This window comes from Oratosquilla oratoria, chromosome 23 (assembly GCF_046742065.1).
Source record: "Oratosquilla oratoria isolate Oo_2021 chromosome 23, ASM4674206v1, whole genome shotgun sequence".
Classification (NCBI taxonomy): Eukaryota; Metazoa; Arthropoda; class Malacostraca; order Stomatopoda; family Squillidae; genus Oratosquilla; species Oratosquilla oratoria.
In genome coordinates, this window is record NC_134799.1 from 2,250,870 (window position 1) to 2,264,728 (window position 13,859).

Genomic DNA, 13,859 nt, shown 5'->3' on the forward strand with positions numbered 1-13,859 from the left:
AATGGGTCCTCTTCAAAGAACACACTACGCTATAACGACGATATATGTCAGTTTATGAATAAGAAAATGGTCTTTACCTGCGTATGAAAACATGGAGCATAAAAATTGCGTACACGAACTCCAGCATGAAATCAGAACTAAAATTCGATGGATTTGGAAAAATAAAGAATAATGGATATAAAATTCAAGAACAACATGATGCAGAGGAACAGAATGAATGAAAAAAGTCAAATTATTATAAGACAAGGTCATGTGTGTGTGTGTCGCGCATGCGTACATATGAATATTTGTAGTGTACATTTTCATTGTCTTTGACAAAAATATATAACCGTAGAAATACACATTAAAATGACCACAAACCACCGCTTTGGAAAGAATAGAAAAGAGAACACACTGGGTCATAATGGAATTGGAAGCTCACAAGGAGAAGCCATCTTGATGCTCCATGCACGAGATAAGCATTCGGATCCCACAAAACGGATACAAAACAGTTATGCAGGATTAGCCGATAAAATGTCAGAAAATAATTGCAGGCAGCACTTGCTCTAATATCAGTGAAGTTGTTTTAGCAGTAACGCACAGATATAAGCTTTCCATATTAGCTTACTTTGAAAGAGATGACGGTTAAGAATGTTAGCAGGTAAAGAAAACGCATAGATAAAGAGAGTATATATTTGGAGCGCTGTGTCGAGATAATAAGGAATTATATAACTCTTCAGTTAAGCATTATGTATCCCTGCAGTTTAGTTTGGAAAGGAAATTTGAAGAATGACTAGGAAATGTGTAAACTGCCTAAGACTGGAGATGTGTGATCAAATAGATGATTACCAGAAAACAATACAGGGATCTTGAATAAGAACATAAAAATGGAGGAGACTGGAAGAGACCATAAGGCCTACACAAGGCAGTTCCATATCCTTTGCCACCTTTCATTCCTATCCATAAGGTTATCTTCTTTTAAAGCAACCAATTGTTTTAGCTACTTGATGCTTGAAATTATTGCGATTATAGGTATTGGAGGAATGATAGGATAAATAACGAGTGTAGTCTTATATGAAAAACTCATGCTAGACGATCAAAAACTCTTACTCTATTACTCTTTAACTCTATTCAAAGCTCAAATGTCGCACATGAGTTTACCTCCTCAAAATCCCCCAGAGAGGAAATTAAGATCGCCAGTGTACGTTGTTGATTACGGAAAGTTTTGATGATGGGAGAAAATGAGTTAGTAAATGCTTCATTCCAACGTCAGTACTAGAAATTGCGGGGCCCAGTTAGAAATTTGATAACGGGATTTGCTCTACAACAGTTCGAAACTGACGTTTTATTTTCGTGTAGTATGGCAGTCTTAGCAAAAAATAAATAAATAAAAATAAATAAATAAAATAAAATAAACATATGAATAAATAGATAATTAAAAGATAAATAAATAAATAAACACTAGATATATTAAATATTGAAAGCATGAAAATTTTAAGTTTTTAATACAATCTAAGGTCTGATGGATCTCAAACCCTTCCGGTCTGGGCAGCCCTGAGGCCTGGGGGGGACCAATTTTATCAAATCGGTTAAATAGGCTTAGAATTGGCCCTGCTTCAGTCTTATGTTCACGATAAACATAAATGTTGTAGACAAGCACCAAATTAAAGTTTTTGGACTATAGGAGCTTGGAAATGGTCTCTCTACAGGTTTCTATAACGATAGCAGTGACCCATCTGGTGTGTTTGCTTAATCAAAGGGTCGTGTTTCCCGAGATCGTCTAAAAGTATGAATCAATCTATCGCTGCCTCGAATTCCACCAAGTGAAAAACCCACAGCCTCACAGCGGCTGGCAGCGGTCCTCGGAACCTCCCACAGTTCTCTCTGAAAAGAAAATTTGGGTTGTTGTCAGTCTTGTGAGAGTGTGCGGCTGTTTCTGTGTCACCAGCTGAAATTTGTAGGGAGAGGAAAACAGTCGCGAGTTATCAGCTCTCATGTGCGTGAAAAAAGTGTTGGAAAAAGTTCATAGTGATCTTGGGCCCAGTCCGGTGACCGAATGTCATCCTCTCAGGGCTGCACCTCCTGATGGAGGTAAAGGGGATGACAGGTTATGAAAATGGGCAGTTTTGCTGTCCATCTTACAAGATCCGTCATTGTTTCTAAAAGTATGAATTATCTCATTAAACACATTTTGCAATACTTCCTACATCTAGTCTCCAGGTTTTTCATTTAATTAATCTTCTCTCCCAGTCTCTAAGCTGTAGCCTTTGTCGTCGGTCGCTAAAATTATATTTCCTTATGTCGGGTAATAGCGTTTATTATTTTATCTTTATTTAACTCATTTTCATGTTACTTCTTTTTTAATGATTGTGAACGCTAGGCTAGGTGTCGAGGGAGAGCTGTTATTGTTTTTATTTCAATGTTTGCGGGGCCCTCACCCGCCCAGACCTCAGCCTCATACATGAACTCAGGAGATGGTGTACAAATGATACCACTGTCAGGATGCTCGGTGCTCAGAGGAGGTTAAGGAGGGCACTCCTCGACTTTAGGCATCACAAGGAGGAGGACGTGCCTTCAGGAAGATGACTGTTGCCTCGGAAAAAGGGACGGTCAGGTACCGCGTCTGTTGCCAACCGCAGTTTCCTCCATTGGACGCTAGCGGTGGTTTGGACAGAGAAAGTGGCACACCATTTCAGCCACTCCCCCCCCCCCGGACCTTGCGTGTGACCTCCTGTGCGTGCCTGATCTCGGGATGCAGAAGAGTCCTTGTCTCCAGGGATGGATGGCGCGGCAGAAATCTACGAAACACGTTGACTCGGTGATTCTGCTCCCGTACGATGTCGTTATGGTACCACCGCAACGCATGCTTGAGTATGGGCTCACGACCAGCTATGGAGAGCATGTCCCCAGGTGCCAATACAGAAGCCTCGTATAGGTAGGAGAGGGGGGGGGGTGCAGCTTTTCTGCCTCTTTTTCCTTCTCGCTGTTCCATAAAGTCGATGATATGACTAACTGGTAGCTGTCGTCTGTTGACACGTTGCTAATGGTGTAGAAGTAGCATACGAACTAGTTTATTAATTCAATTGTCTAGTTCACTCAATCCTTCCCCGTTTTTGGAGCATTCGAATCATTTTATCTGTCTCGTTTGAAATCGCCAAATGGTACAAAACTTCAGTTGTTTTTAAAAACTACTCTTATCTCTTCCAGAGGTACAATTGTTCCTTTTACCCATGTCATGGGATGAGATACACAGTATTTGATAATAATGGCTTTCCTGCTGCTGGTATGGTTAAGGGTTTTGCGTAGTCTACATTTATTTTACACATTTCAGTTGTTGAATTCTCTTTACTATCATCACTCCACCCCCGTTTCACGTTTCATATATTTTTGGTTTTCCTCTAGATTAACGTTTCCCAAACTTTTCCGACCCTAAGGACACCCCCTGTAATCAGGTCTAAGCAGTCTAGCATCCCTTAATTTAATAACAAATATCTTATTACTAGAAGGATAAAGGAAAATGTATTTAGGCATCGCTTCCCAAGACCCTTTATAATTGATTTCAGCACCCTCAGGAGGCGTCAGCACCTCGGAATAGGAAACGCTGTCAAACTTTTACGTCCAACTTTTACGTCCAACTCCTCTATTTATTTGATTTTCTGTTCAATTAGTACGTGTGCACACGTGCTTATTAGCATCGTTATTTCTGTAGTCATTACATTAAATACTTTGTCATTTACCGAAATACCACTTTACTATGTGTACCTCATCACCTTAAGGAAAAAAACTCATGATGAGTTTGATTTTTGCGTAGTGTTATATGTCATATCAGATGTTCATGTTTTGTACCCTGATCTGGTTAGCTGCTCTCTTCTCTAGTATAGTGCCATATGTAATATGTTATCGAAGAATGCTTCAATAAGTTCGTTCTTGATTTGAGGACATCTTAATACGTCCTTGAGCCCTTTTATACCCTTCTTGGTTATTGCCACAAAATGAACTTCAAAAAAATAGCCTCCATTTCTGTCTATTTCGTACTTTTATCTTATTTTCCTACGAGTCCTGTCAGTATAAAGCCATGGTCAATTTGTTATTTCTCGGAAAACTAATCTGTAGGGGGATTTAGCCAAATTACATTCTATCCCCATCCTCTAAACCCTCATCCACCTCTTCCTCCTCCTACTACTCCTCCATTACCTCATCCTCCGGGATCCTTCAACCATAACAGCTGTGTTCGGATGTGACGGGTCATTAACCGCTGTGTCCAAAACTGATCTGTTGACTTTAGTTACTGCGGCAGGATTGTACATGCAGGAGTCGAACAGTGTGAGTCCCCTCTCACTACGTCATTTTGATCTATTGGGTTGCTGTCCGCACCATATCTCTCTCTTTCTCTCTCTCTCTCTCTCTCACACACACACACACACACGAAAAAAGGAAAAGAGGAGAAAGATTTGGGAGTACAAAAGACAACTTGTCATCTGACAGATCAGCAGGATTCTGTGAGAGCCAAACGGTCTGTTGCAGAAGATGGCTTTTCACTATATAGATGAAGAGTTGATGAAAAAAAACTCACCGAAACCCTGAACTCTCTTCCGGGAGGGAAATAGTTGCCGATCACGAGTCCAGCACGTGATCCAAGACCATGGTGAATCACATATACACACACACGCACCCCTCTTTGTCTAAGACGACAGCATCGACGTGAGCCTCTCCCCTCTCTACGCTTCTTGATGTCAGACCATGATTTCGAGTCTTAATACCCACTCTATCCCACACTTCTACCGTCCTGGTGGGCTGGGCTGGGGGGTGGGGGGTGGGGGTGGTGGTTCTACTCGCATCTCAGTACCCAAACGCGTCCCCCTCTACTATCGATCAAGACTCTTCCTTCACCTTCGCCATCCACCTCCCGAGTCTTCGTACGTTCGGTCTACCTGTAGCAGTGTGCCGGTACAGCCGATATGGTAGCGTGCGGGCCTTTTGTGTGTGCGTGCGTATTTGACTAAACGCACACGCTTGATCTTAATATGCAGGAAAATAGCTATGCTCCCATGGTCCTACATCTGTGTTTATGTCGGTCAAATTTAGCTTGCATGTATTGGCTAACAGTACTGTTTCTTTTCTTGATCCACGAACCAGTGGATATGTATTTTTATAAATCATCTTTTTTTTATGTACATGTCCTTTGCCCCACAGGAAGTCTTATTTTTGTCGATTATATTCATTCCTTTCTTAGTTCTGCGTATTGTAGCTCTATCAATTCTTTTTATTTTTTCCTCAAATTTTGGTAATTTTAGCAGATTCTGTTAGCTAGGCTGTGAAAATTATTGGTTGTTACTCTATATATTTTTTCTATTTATTTTTGGAGAATACACCTTTGTAGCATATCTAGGGAAGATTAATTTTTCGATGAGTGCTTTCATATGGCCCTTTATATATATATATATATATATATATATATATATATATATATATATATATATTCATCTGTTGCTTCCATTTGACACCATTTCCATGGTAGACCATCATTCTTCAGTAAAGCTCTATCTGTTTCATCCGCTTATATTTTTTCCGTAGCCTCCTTAATTAATTAGTTCCTATTTTTCTATTCTTCTGTTACATCTCTTCATTTTGTAAATTAACACCTTAGCATACCCATTTTTCATAACGATTTTATTATGTTGGATGAATCTGAAGAATGATGAAAGTCATTTCCATCCGTTCTAATCATCGTCTTTACATTTTTTTTTTTTTTTTTTTTTTTTTTTTTGTGACAGTTTGGGACCCGTTACTTATCTATTCATTTATTTATTTCAACTTCCTCGATATTTATATAATTTTTCGGTAATGATTTGTTTTATCTTATATATTACAAAAACATATATGTGGTTCGCAATTTGATGTATCGTTTGTGTGCATTCGAATCTGGCATAATTAGGATTTCGTGGCAAGCAACAAACCATTTTACTCTGATTAGAAGTTCCTAGAGCATAAAGGACTGTGCATTCAATACTATCAATCTACTGACATAGGCCCTGGCGTTTTGTACCACATACGACTCGTGTAATTATTTCCCTGATCAATACTAAATTACATTATTTAGGTAATAAGAAAAACTAGATTGATCTCGTATGATATTTCGGACCAAATATAGTATATCTAGGGATTTTTCACTTATTTCCTTAATCCGGTGGATTTTGGACCTTTTGCCGATCCATATCCACCAAATCAAGTCTTCTGTGTTCTGTAAGTTCCATCCAGGTTTCTAGACCGTCACTATTTCTCTTCCCACACTTTCTCCCTCACGCCATCAATCTACCTCCTTCGAAGTCTTCCTCTTGGTCTTTTCCCTCCCAAACGTTCGCTTATACATGCTTTTCTCCACTCTGTAATCACATCTGCTGAAGAGGATCACAGATAGTGATCGAAATGTACGGATCTTTTTACTTTCTCCTATTCTTCTCCGAAATTGGGTCATCAGTATAACATTTCTTGGTATCCTGTTCTCTTCCATGTGTACTACATACCCTCCCCATCTCAGCTTATTTGCCTTCTCTCCAGAACGCAAAAATGGTATTGTTACTGAAACTTGTAGAGCCTTGGAAGGATCTTGTACTTGTCACCAAATTATTCTAACAACTTCGAAGGAAAACCTAGGACACACAAGTGAAGTGGCTTTGAATGTGCAAATCCTCTTAGAAAGTTGGGGTACTCCGCCTTCTCAGAACACCTCTCTGCCACACTTCATAAGTCCCTCTCTTTACAAGTTGTGTGTGTGTGTGTGTGTGTGTGTGTGTGTGTGTGTGTGTGTGTGTGTGTGTGTGTGTGTGTGTGTGTGTGTGTGTGTGTGTGTGTGTGTGTGTGCGTTTACCTAGTTGTATTTTGCGGAAAGAGAGCTATGCTCGTAGTGACCCGCTTTTGTATCTTTCAGCATCCAGTTTGATATAAAATTCTTGTATAGTTTTAGCACTCACTGTTTCCTCATTTAGTTTGTTCCAGATATCTATCACTTTGTGTGGGAAGCTATTCTTCTTCAGATCTCTTCTGTAACTGTCCTTGAGTTTCTTCTCGTGTCCTCTTGTGTGTGTGTGTGTGTGTGTGTGTGTGTGTGTGTGTGTGTGTGTGTGTTGATTATCTTAAACTATTATTTACACACCTTTCCAATCCTGCATTATCTGCAATCTTTATCCAAACGTGCGTGTTTATTTATTCATTTATTATACATACATACATACATATACCAAGGCTTTTTCCCCCTTCCAAGGGAGGTAGCCAAAAAGGGAAAGGCATAAAAACACTCCCACCCATTTCATCCCTAAATACCCTCCACACCCCTCCCACCCTTCCTCTCATCTGAGCACCTCCTGGATGACGGGTCATCCCTGCACCCTGCCCACCGCCCTGGGTCAGAAGCAGTGTCGCAAGACACAGTACATCCACAGCAAGGCCGCTTCATTTAATCGGCGACCCCCCCTCTCCGTCCCCCTTTGCATATAAGGCGAGGACGGGGAGAAATCCCTTCGGGCTGCGTCAAAATTTACTCACACATACTAATTCCTCCTCATGCTCTGTTTTTTGAGCATATAATCAATCTGCATTAAGAATCGCTCAAATACCGGTTGTTGTGACATTCCGTTCGCCACACAAACCCCTCAATTTATTTTATTTTATTAGCTTCATTTACATTTTGTCTGTAAATTTATTCATATGAATATTAGTTTTCTGACATGTAGTTTATGTATTTTGTTTGTGTGACCTTATATACTGACCTTGGTTTGCATAATGATCATCATCATCATCTCTTCCATTTATCCCAGAATTCTTTTTCTTCAGGGGTCATTCATCTCTTTCAACAAGATGCGACCTTGATGCGGCCCCTATGTTTTAATTTTCACAATAGTCTCTTATGCGATACTCTTATTCTATTACCTAACATTACACATTTCACCCGCCCATTTTTCCCCCCATGTCAGCAACTCCTATCGTACAAAATCTGAGGACATTGTGTGTGTCGTTTCCTAAATCATAAACCAAACTATCTTTAAGCTGTTATCTTTTCCTGTATGGTTTATCCACACACACACACACACACACACACACATATATATATATATACATATACACAAATAAGACAACGACAACTTATATAATCGCACAGCTCACCCCGTTCCTCCCCGGTCAATGTTGTTGCCATCTCGCTTTCGTCTTGCCTCGATGATAATTAGGCCGCTTGCTACCCTCGCCAACTTGACAAAACCGTCCCGATGATTGCTACATGGGAGTGAGGTAATATACGCTGCCTCAATTGTCCTCCTTTCCTTTTTGTTAATTCCATTATGGAGCACCTCTGTTTTTTCCCAGTCCGGCAGGTGGCCAAAGTTGTCGACGTATACCACTAATGAGTTGGATGTCCGGAGGGCTTTGATGTCATTTTTGTGTTCAATTGTCCGCTTGTGGATTCCTCTGCTAGTTTCGCCATAGTAACTAGCGGGGCAGCTTTTGCAAGGAATTCTGTAATCTAGACATTTACCTTTGTCTTTGATTTTGGTTCTAGTTTTATTTCTCATAACGTCGCCTATTTTTACTCCCGTACTTAATGCCATGTAGCAATCATCGGGACGGTTTTATCAAGTTGGCGAGGGTAGCAAGCGGCCTAATTATCATCGAGGCAAGACGAAAGCGAGATGGCAACAACATTGACAGGGGAGGAACAGGGTGAGCTGTGCTATTATATAAGTTGTCGTTGTCTTATTTGTGTATACTCTGAAGAAGTCCTAGTTGGACGAAACGTCAGAAATAAAACTTCAACGGATTCTTGGCATTTTAACTCACTACCCTACCACTCATATATATACATACATACACACACACACACACACACACACACACACATATATATATATATATATATATATATATATATATATACCCTTGGACTGAAGACAAACAGGTCAATTAGGGATATTTTTTTAGTTTGAAATAGATTGAGGAAAAGGAAAAATTAGGAAATTATGTCAAACCAGGACAAAGATCAAAGTAGAGCTTGATATTAAGGTCATTAAAAAGGTTATGGGTGAAATCCAGGATAAGGGGCAATACAAAGGGGTTATTTGCGGAAAGTTGGAGCAGAAGTTTTTGTCTTTTATAAGAACTATCGTAGTCCACATTTACGATAGCTAGTATGTGATATTTTGAATATCCAAAGAGTAATCATCAACATCCTTTGCTGATTTTTTTTTTTTTTGCATTTTTTATAATGTATACTTGACATTGTTAAAATCCTTTATTATTTTGAACTCTTCCATTGAATGAACATTTCAGCTCTGCCAAGGGATTCGAACCCTGACCTGTGCGTGCATAATCACGAAGCCAAGACCCTAGAAACTGAGCTTGGTGCGATGGTACAAAAGAGCTGTACAAGTCCCCGACCACACTACAGTCCTTTTGTACCATCGCACGTAGCTCAGTTGCTAGCGTCTTGGCTTCGTGACTATGCACGCACAGGTCAGGGTTCGAATCCCTTGGGAGACCTTCTAAAATGTTCAATTTGTCTTAAACATACACAACTTTCACTGAATGTACATTTATCATTGTTAAAGCCAGCACATTTTCTACTATCACTGAATACGTTTCCATCTGATGCGAATTCCTTGTTTTCGTTTTTCAGAGAAGAAGCGAAGGGAGTTCTGCATCCTCTCCTGCTCTCCTCTCTGGCGACAATACTTCACTTAACACTTTGCCAGTCACTGTGCAGAGAAACCAAAACAATCAATTTGATTCCTTTGACCTCCCAGCAACTCCCCCAAACACAGCATCCGATCCCTCTGCACATTTCGAAGTCGAATACTTGAGTCAGAACCTGAATCTGAACCGAATATTTTCTGGTTTAGAGACAGACGACAGAGGAAGGAGTACGGGGGAGGGAACGCTGAAGACAGAGGTACAACAGAATGAAATTAAACCCGAAATAGCAAATGCAGGGAGTGAAAAATACGATAGGGAGGACCCAAGCACAAATATATCAGGGTACATTACAAATTTAGGAAGGTTCTCTTATCTCTTGAAATCGGAGGGTCTGTCGAGGCCTTCTACTCAAGAGGCTGAGCCTCAGTCAAACAGGGTTACTAGTGAATGGGTCGGTGAAAAACAAGAAGTGAAACCAGTTTCTTCTCCAAACATGAAAACTAGTTCGTTTGGACATTCGCGGTCGTTAGACTGTGAAAAAGAAAAGGCCAGAATCGGCTCTCAGGACACGAATCCATTTAGACAGGCGAAGAGTGTCGACACCGACGAAGACAAGACTGAAAGTACGCTCCGAAGTGCGTCTCTGGAAGTTCGTTGTGGTAGTAATAGTAGTTGTAATAGTTTATCGGGAGCTACGGATGTAAATACTTCAGCGTACAGTAACGTTAGTTCGTCGACGTATCGTAGCACATATCAAGGTACGAAGGAGTCCGACAGTGAAGGTGTTGTTCAAGACATAGACAGTAATTTTAATACAAACAAAGTGCAAGCTTACATCGCCTCACTGAATCAGAGACTACAAGAATTACCCGAAGAGGATACAAGTCCGCTTATAAAGACTCAGGACAGTTTCGGATACGCTTCATCGCCACCTAACTCAGCGTCCTTTCCTGGAACCCCACCCAATTCATCTGCGCACAGTCGTAGCCACTCCCACTTTGATTCTTATTCAGATACACCTCCCAGTTCGGCAGGATTCACCCAAACCCCGCCGAACTCCGCCTTCTCGAACCCTTCGTCGTCTCTCTCAGACACGCCACCAAATTCTGCTGATCCGTCGAGTGGTCACAGTTTCGATTCTAGTGCACTGACAGGATCTTCCAGCGGGATTCTGAAAAGAGCCATGTCATGCGATTCTGTCAATTCTGACACATCTGTAACTTTGAATGAGTTAGAAGACACGACTGGTCAAATCACAGGTTATTTATCCATAGAACTTCTCTACGATAGGTAAGCAGTTTTTCTAAATACGCTGATGCTTATTAAACGCACGTTTTTTCAATATGCAGCATGCATTAAAGAAAATTGATTTTGAATGATTGACGATAATTTCTTGTGTAAATTCTTCTTCATGAGCATCCTTCTTCACATGTTTTTGTATCTTATGCAAATGCATGCTTCCCTCATAGTATTTGTCCCACCTGATGTCAATTAGGCGTCGACTAGATGTATATATTTGGTTCTATTGTTATATAATTATGTTATCTGTACGTGTTCATTTAGATTAGGGGTCACTATTTTTTCCCCAGTGGGCCACATAACTAAAAGAATGACGAGCGTGGGCCGCATAATTATCTTGTTTGATACAGTAAATATATATATATATATAAGAAAAATAATAAATAAAAAAGACACATTTAGTGCGGCCGCGGGCTGGATAAACTAACCTCCCAGGCTGTAGATTGGTACCCCTGATTTAGCGCATGCGCCGTTGTTTGTCATGCAACCCTCCAGCTTTGTCATTCCGCTTAGTACAAAATATAATCTGTAGTGGCAAATGTCAGATGGTGCTCTTCAAACGAGGTACGGACAAGTACCCAGAATGAAGGCTCGATGGATCGAGAACCCGATGTAGACAATGTCTGCTCCTCAGATTAGTAGTATCGTCATGCATTTGTCATATCAGTAGCTGCAAAGCGTGCTATCTAGCATGAGGTAATCTTAGTTAAAATATTGATGATTCACTGAGTTAATACGCTTTCTTTTTTATATCCTTTAGACCAATGTAAATATTTGAACTTGAAATTACGATTGCAATAGATGTTGCTTGCATTTTTTTTTAATTCATACCCAGATACATTTCATGTGTGCATAAACCTAGTAGTTGTTAATTTTGTGATTTGCGTATTAACCTAATTGTATTTGACCAGTTGCCCGTCTCAATTAGTTATTGTACTTTGACTGGGGAAAAAATTTTATATCCCCCATGTTCCTTGTCTTTCTTCAGTTTCTTTCCATAGTTTCTTGTAGCTTTTCCATCCCACACTAAGATACCTCTGTCAAATTTGTTCACTCCTTTCACTTATCTGAACACCGTTCCAATGCCTCTTCTTTCTTCCAATAAGATCAGATCTACATTTTCTAATCTTTCAATGTGGTCTGCTAGGCTTATATTTATATATTTTTCATTATCATATCATCTTGATAGTTTATATAGTCCACCCTTATTATCTATTGGGGTGAGGTAACTACGATACACGTCGATACCGATTTTCATCTGAATGAAGTACCATCTTGATTGACATTTTTCCATACCTTCAGCCACTTATATGTGTACATTTTTGTGGAATGTTTCTTAGAAGTAAATAGTTTGGTAATTAAAAATATAAACATTGGAATAGAATTGGCAAATTAATATGAGACTACAGCCTTTGTTTTGTAAACAAAACGTGTTTGATCAGTGATCAGTATCGGCACCTTTGTGACATTTATATTATATATATATATATATATATATATATATATATATATATATATATGTATATATATATATGCAATGAGAACACTGGGAACGTGTTTTATAAATGCAAGGTAACCACTTTAGTAAATCAACAAACGGAGCACAGCGCTTTCGTATATTACATTTCACTGAACATGTAATATACGGAAGCGCTCTGCTCTGTTTATTTTCTAAAGTGGTTACCTTGCATATATATATATATATATATATATATATATATATATATATATATATAGATATTTGTGTGTGTGTGTGTGTGCGTTTCATTCATTTCTTGGTATATAGAGGTCCAACTATAACTGTTCCTATATCTTCCTTCACAGGGATACTGCTGACCTGGAAGTGAAAGTACAGGATGCCAAGGACCTGGTGGGACCTGACCCACACGTTTCCGTTGATTCCTACGTCAGAGTATTCCTCTTGCCTGACAAATCCACCAACATGCAGACCAGGGTGAGCTATCTTATGTTGTCTTCAGTGATTCCACAACAAGGCACAGGTAATGGATTAACTGATGGAACCGTGCGTGAGGACTTTGTTTTTTACAAGTACCTGCCCCCCCCCCCCCCAAAAAAAAAGCATTATATAAAACAGCGATAATGGTGTGGATTCCCAAAGAATAATCCCCCTAAACCTTGTGTGGGTCACTGAGCCAAACAGTCATCAAGTAAACATCAAACAATCTCCTATGAACATACATATATCAAATGCTTTTTCCCCCTTACAAGGGAGGTAGCCTAAAAAACAAAGGCATAAAATTGTATGAAGGAGCGGTTGTGCCGACAGCACTGTATGGGGGAAGAAACATCATGGAACATAAGAGAGGAAGAGAGGAGTTTGAATATGTTTGAGATGAGGTGTCTGAGAAGTATGATAGGGGTTACTAGGCTGGATAGAGTGAGAAACGAGAGGGTGAGGAGGAGAACGGGGGTGGAAATGGAATTGGGAGATGGGATTGATGAAAGAGCATCGGGATGGTTTGGGCACATGGATAGAATGAGTGAAGAATTATTAGTAAAATAGGTCTGAAAGGCAAAGGTGGAAGGAGTGAACATGAGGGGGCGACCAAGGATGAGATGGATGGATGGGGTAAAAGGGGCATTGGGAGAGAGGGGAATGTCTGATGAGGTAGGACGGGAGAAGACAGAAGATAGGGGTGAATGGAGAATGGTTGTGTATGGATAATACTGTGATGCATGGAAAGGAGGGGGTGGGGGATGGTGGGTGAAGGAGTATGTGTGAATAATAGTTTGGCGCGGCCTGAAGTGATTCCTCCCCGTCTTCTCCTTTTCTGCATGAGGGGAAGGAGAGGGGGGTCGCCGATTTAATGAAGCGGCCTTGTTGTGGATGTGCTGTGCCTTGCTACATTGCTTCTGACCCAAGGCAATGGGCGAGATGC

The 13,859-nt window shown here is 40.2% G+C and overlaps 1 protein-coding gene across 1 annotated transcript in view; it reads left to right on the forward strand.

Annotated features, from left to right (window-relative positions):
- LOC143037862 (uncharacterized) overlaps positions 1–13,859 on the forward strand; it is a 107,673-nt gene that overhangs the window by 61,960 nt on the left and 31,854 nt on the right. The window contains exons 6-7 of the mRNA XM_076206447.1: positions 9,644–10,950; positions 12,784–12,913. Of these exons, the coding sequence (XP_076062562.1) occupies positions 9,644–10,950; positions 12,784–12,913 (1,437 nt within the window). The remainder of the gene's footprint in view (positions 1–9,643; positions 10,951–12,783; positions 12,914–13,859) is intronic.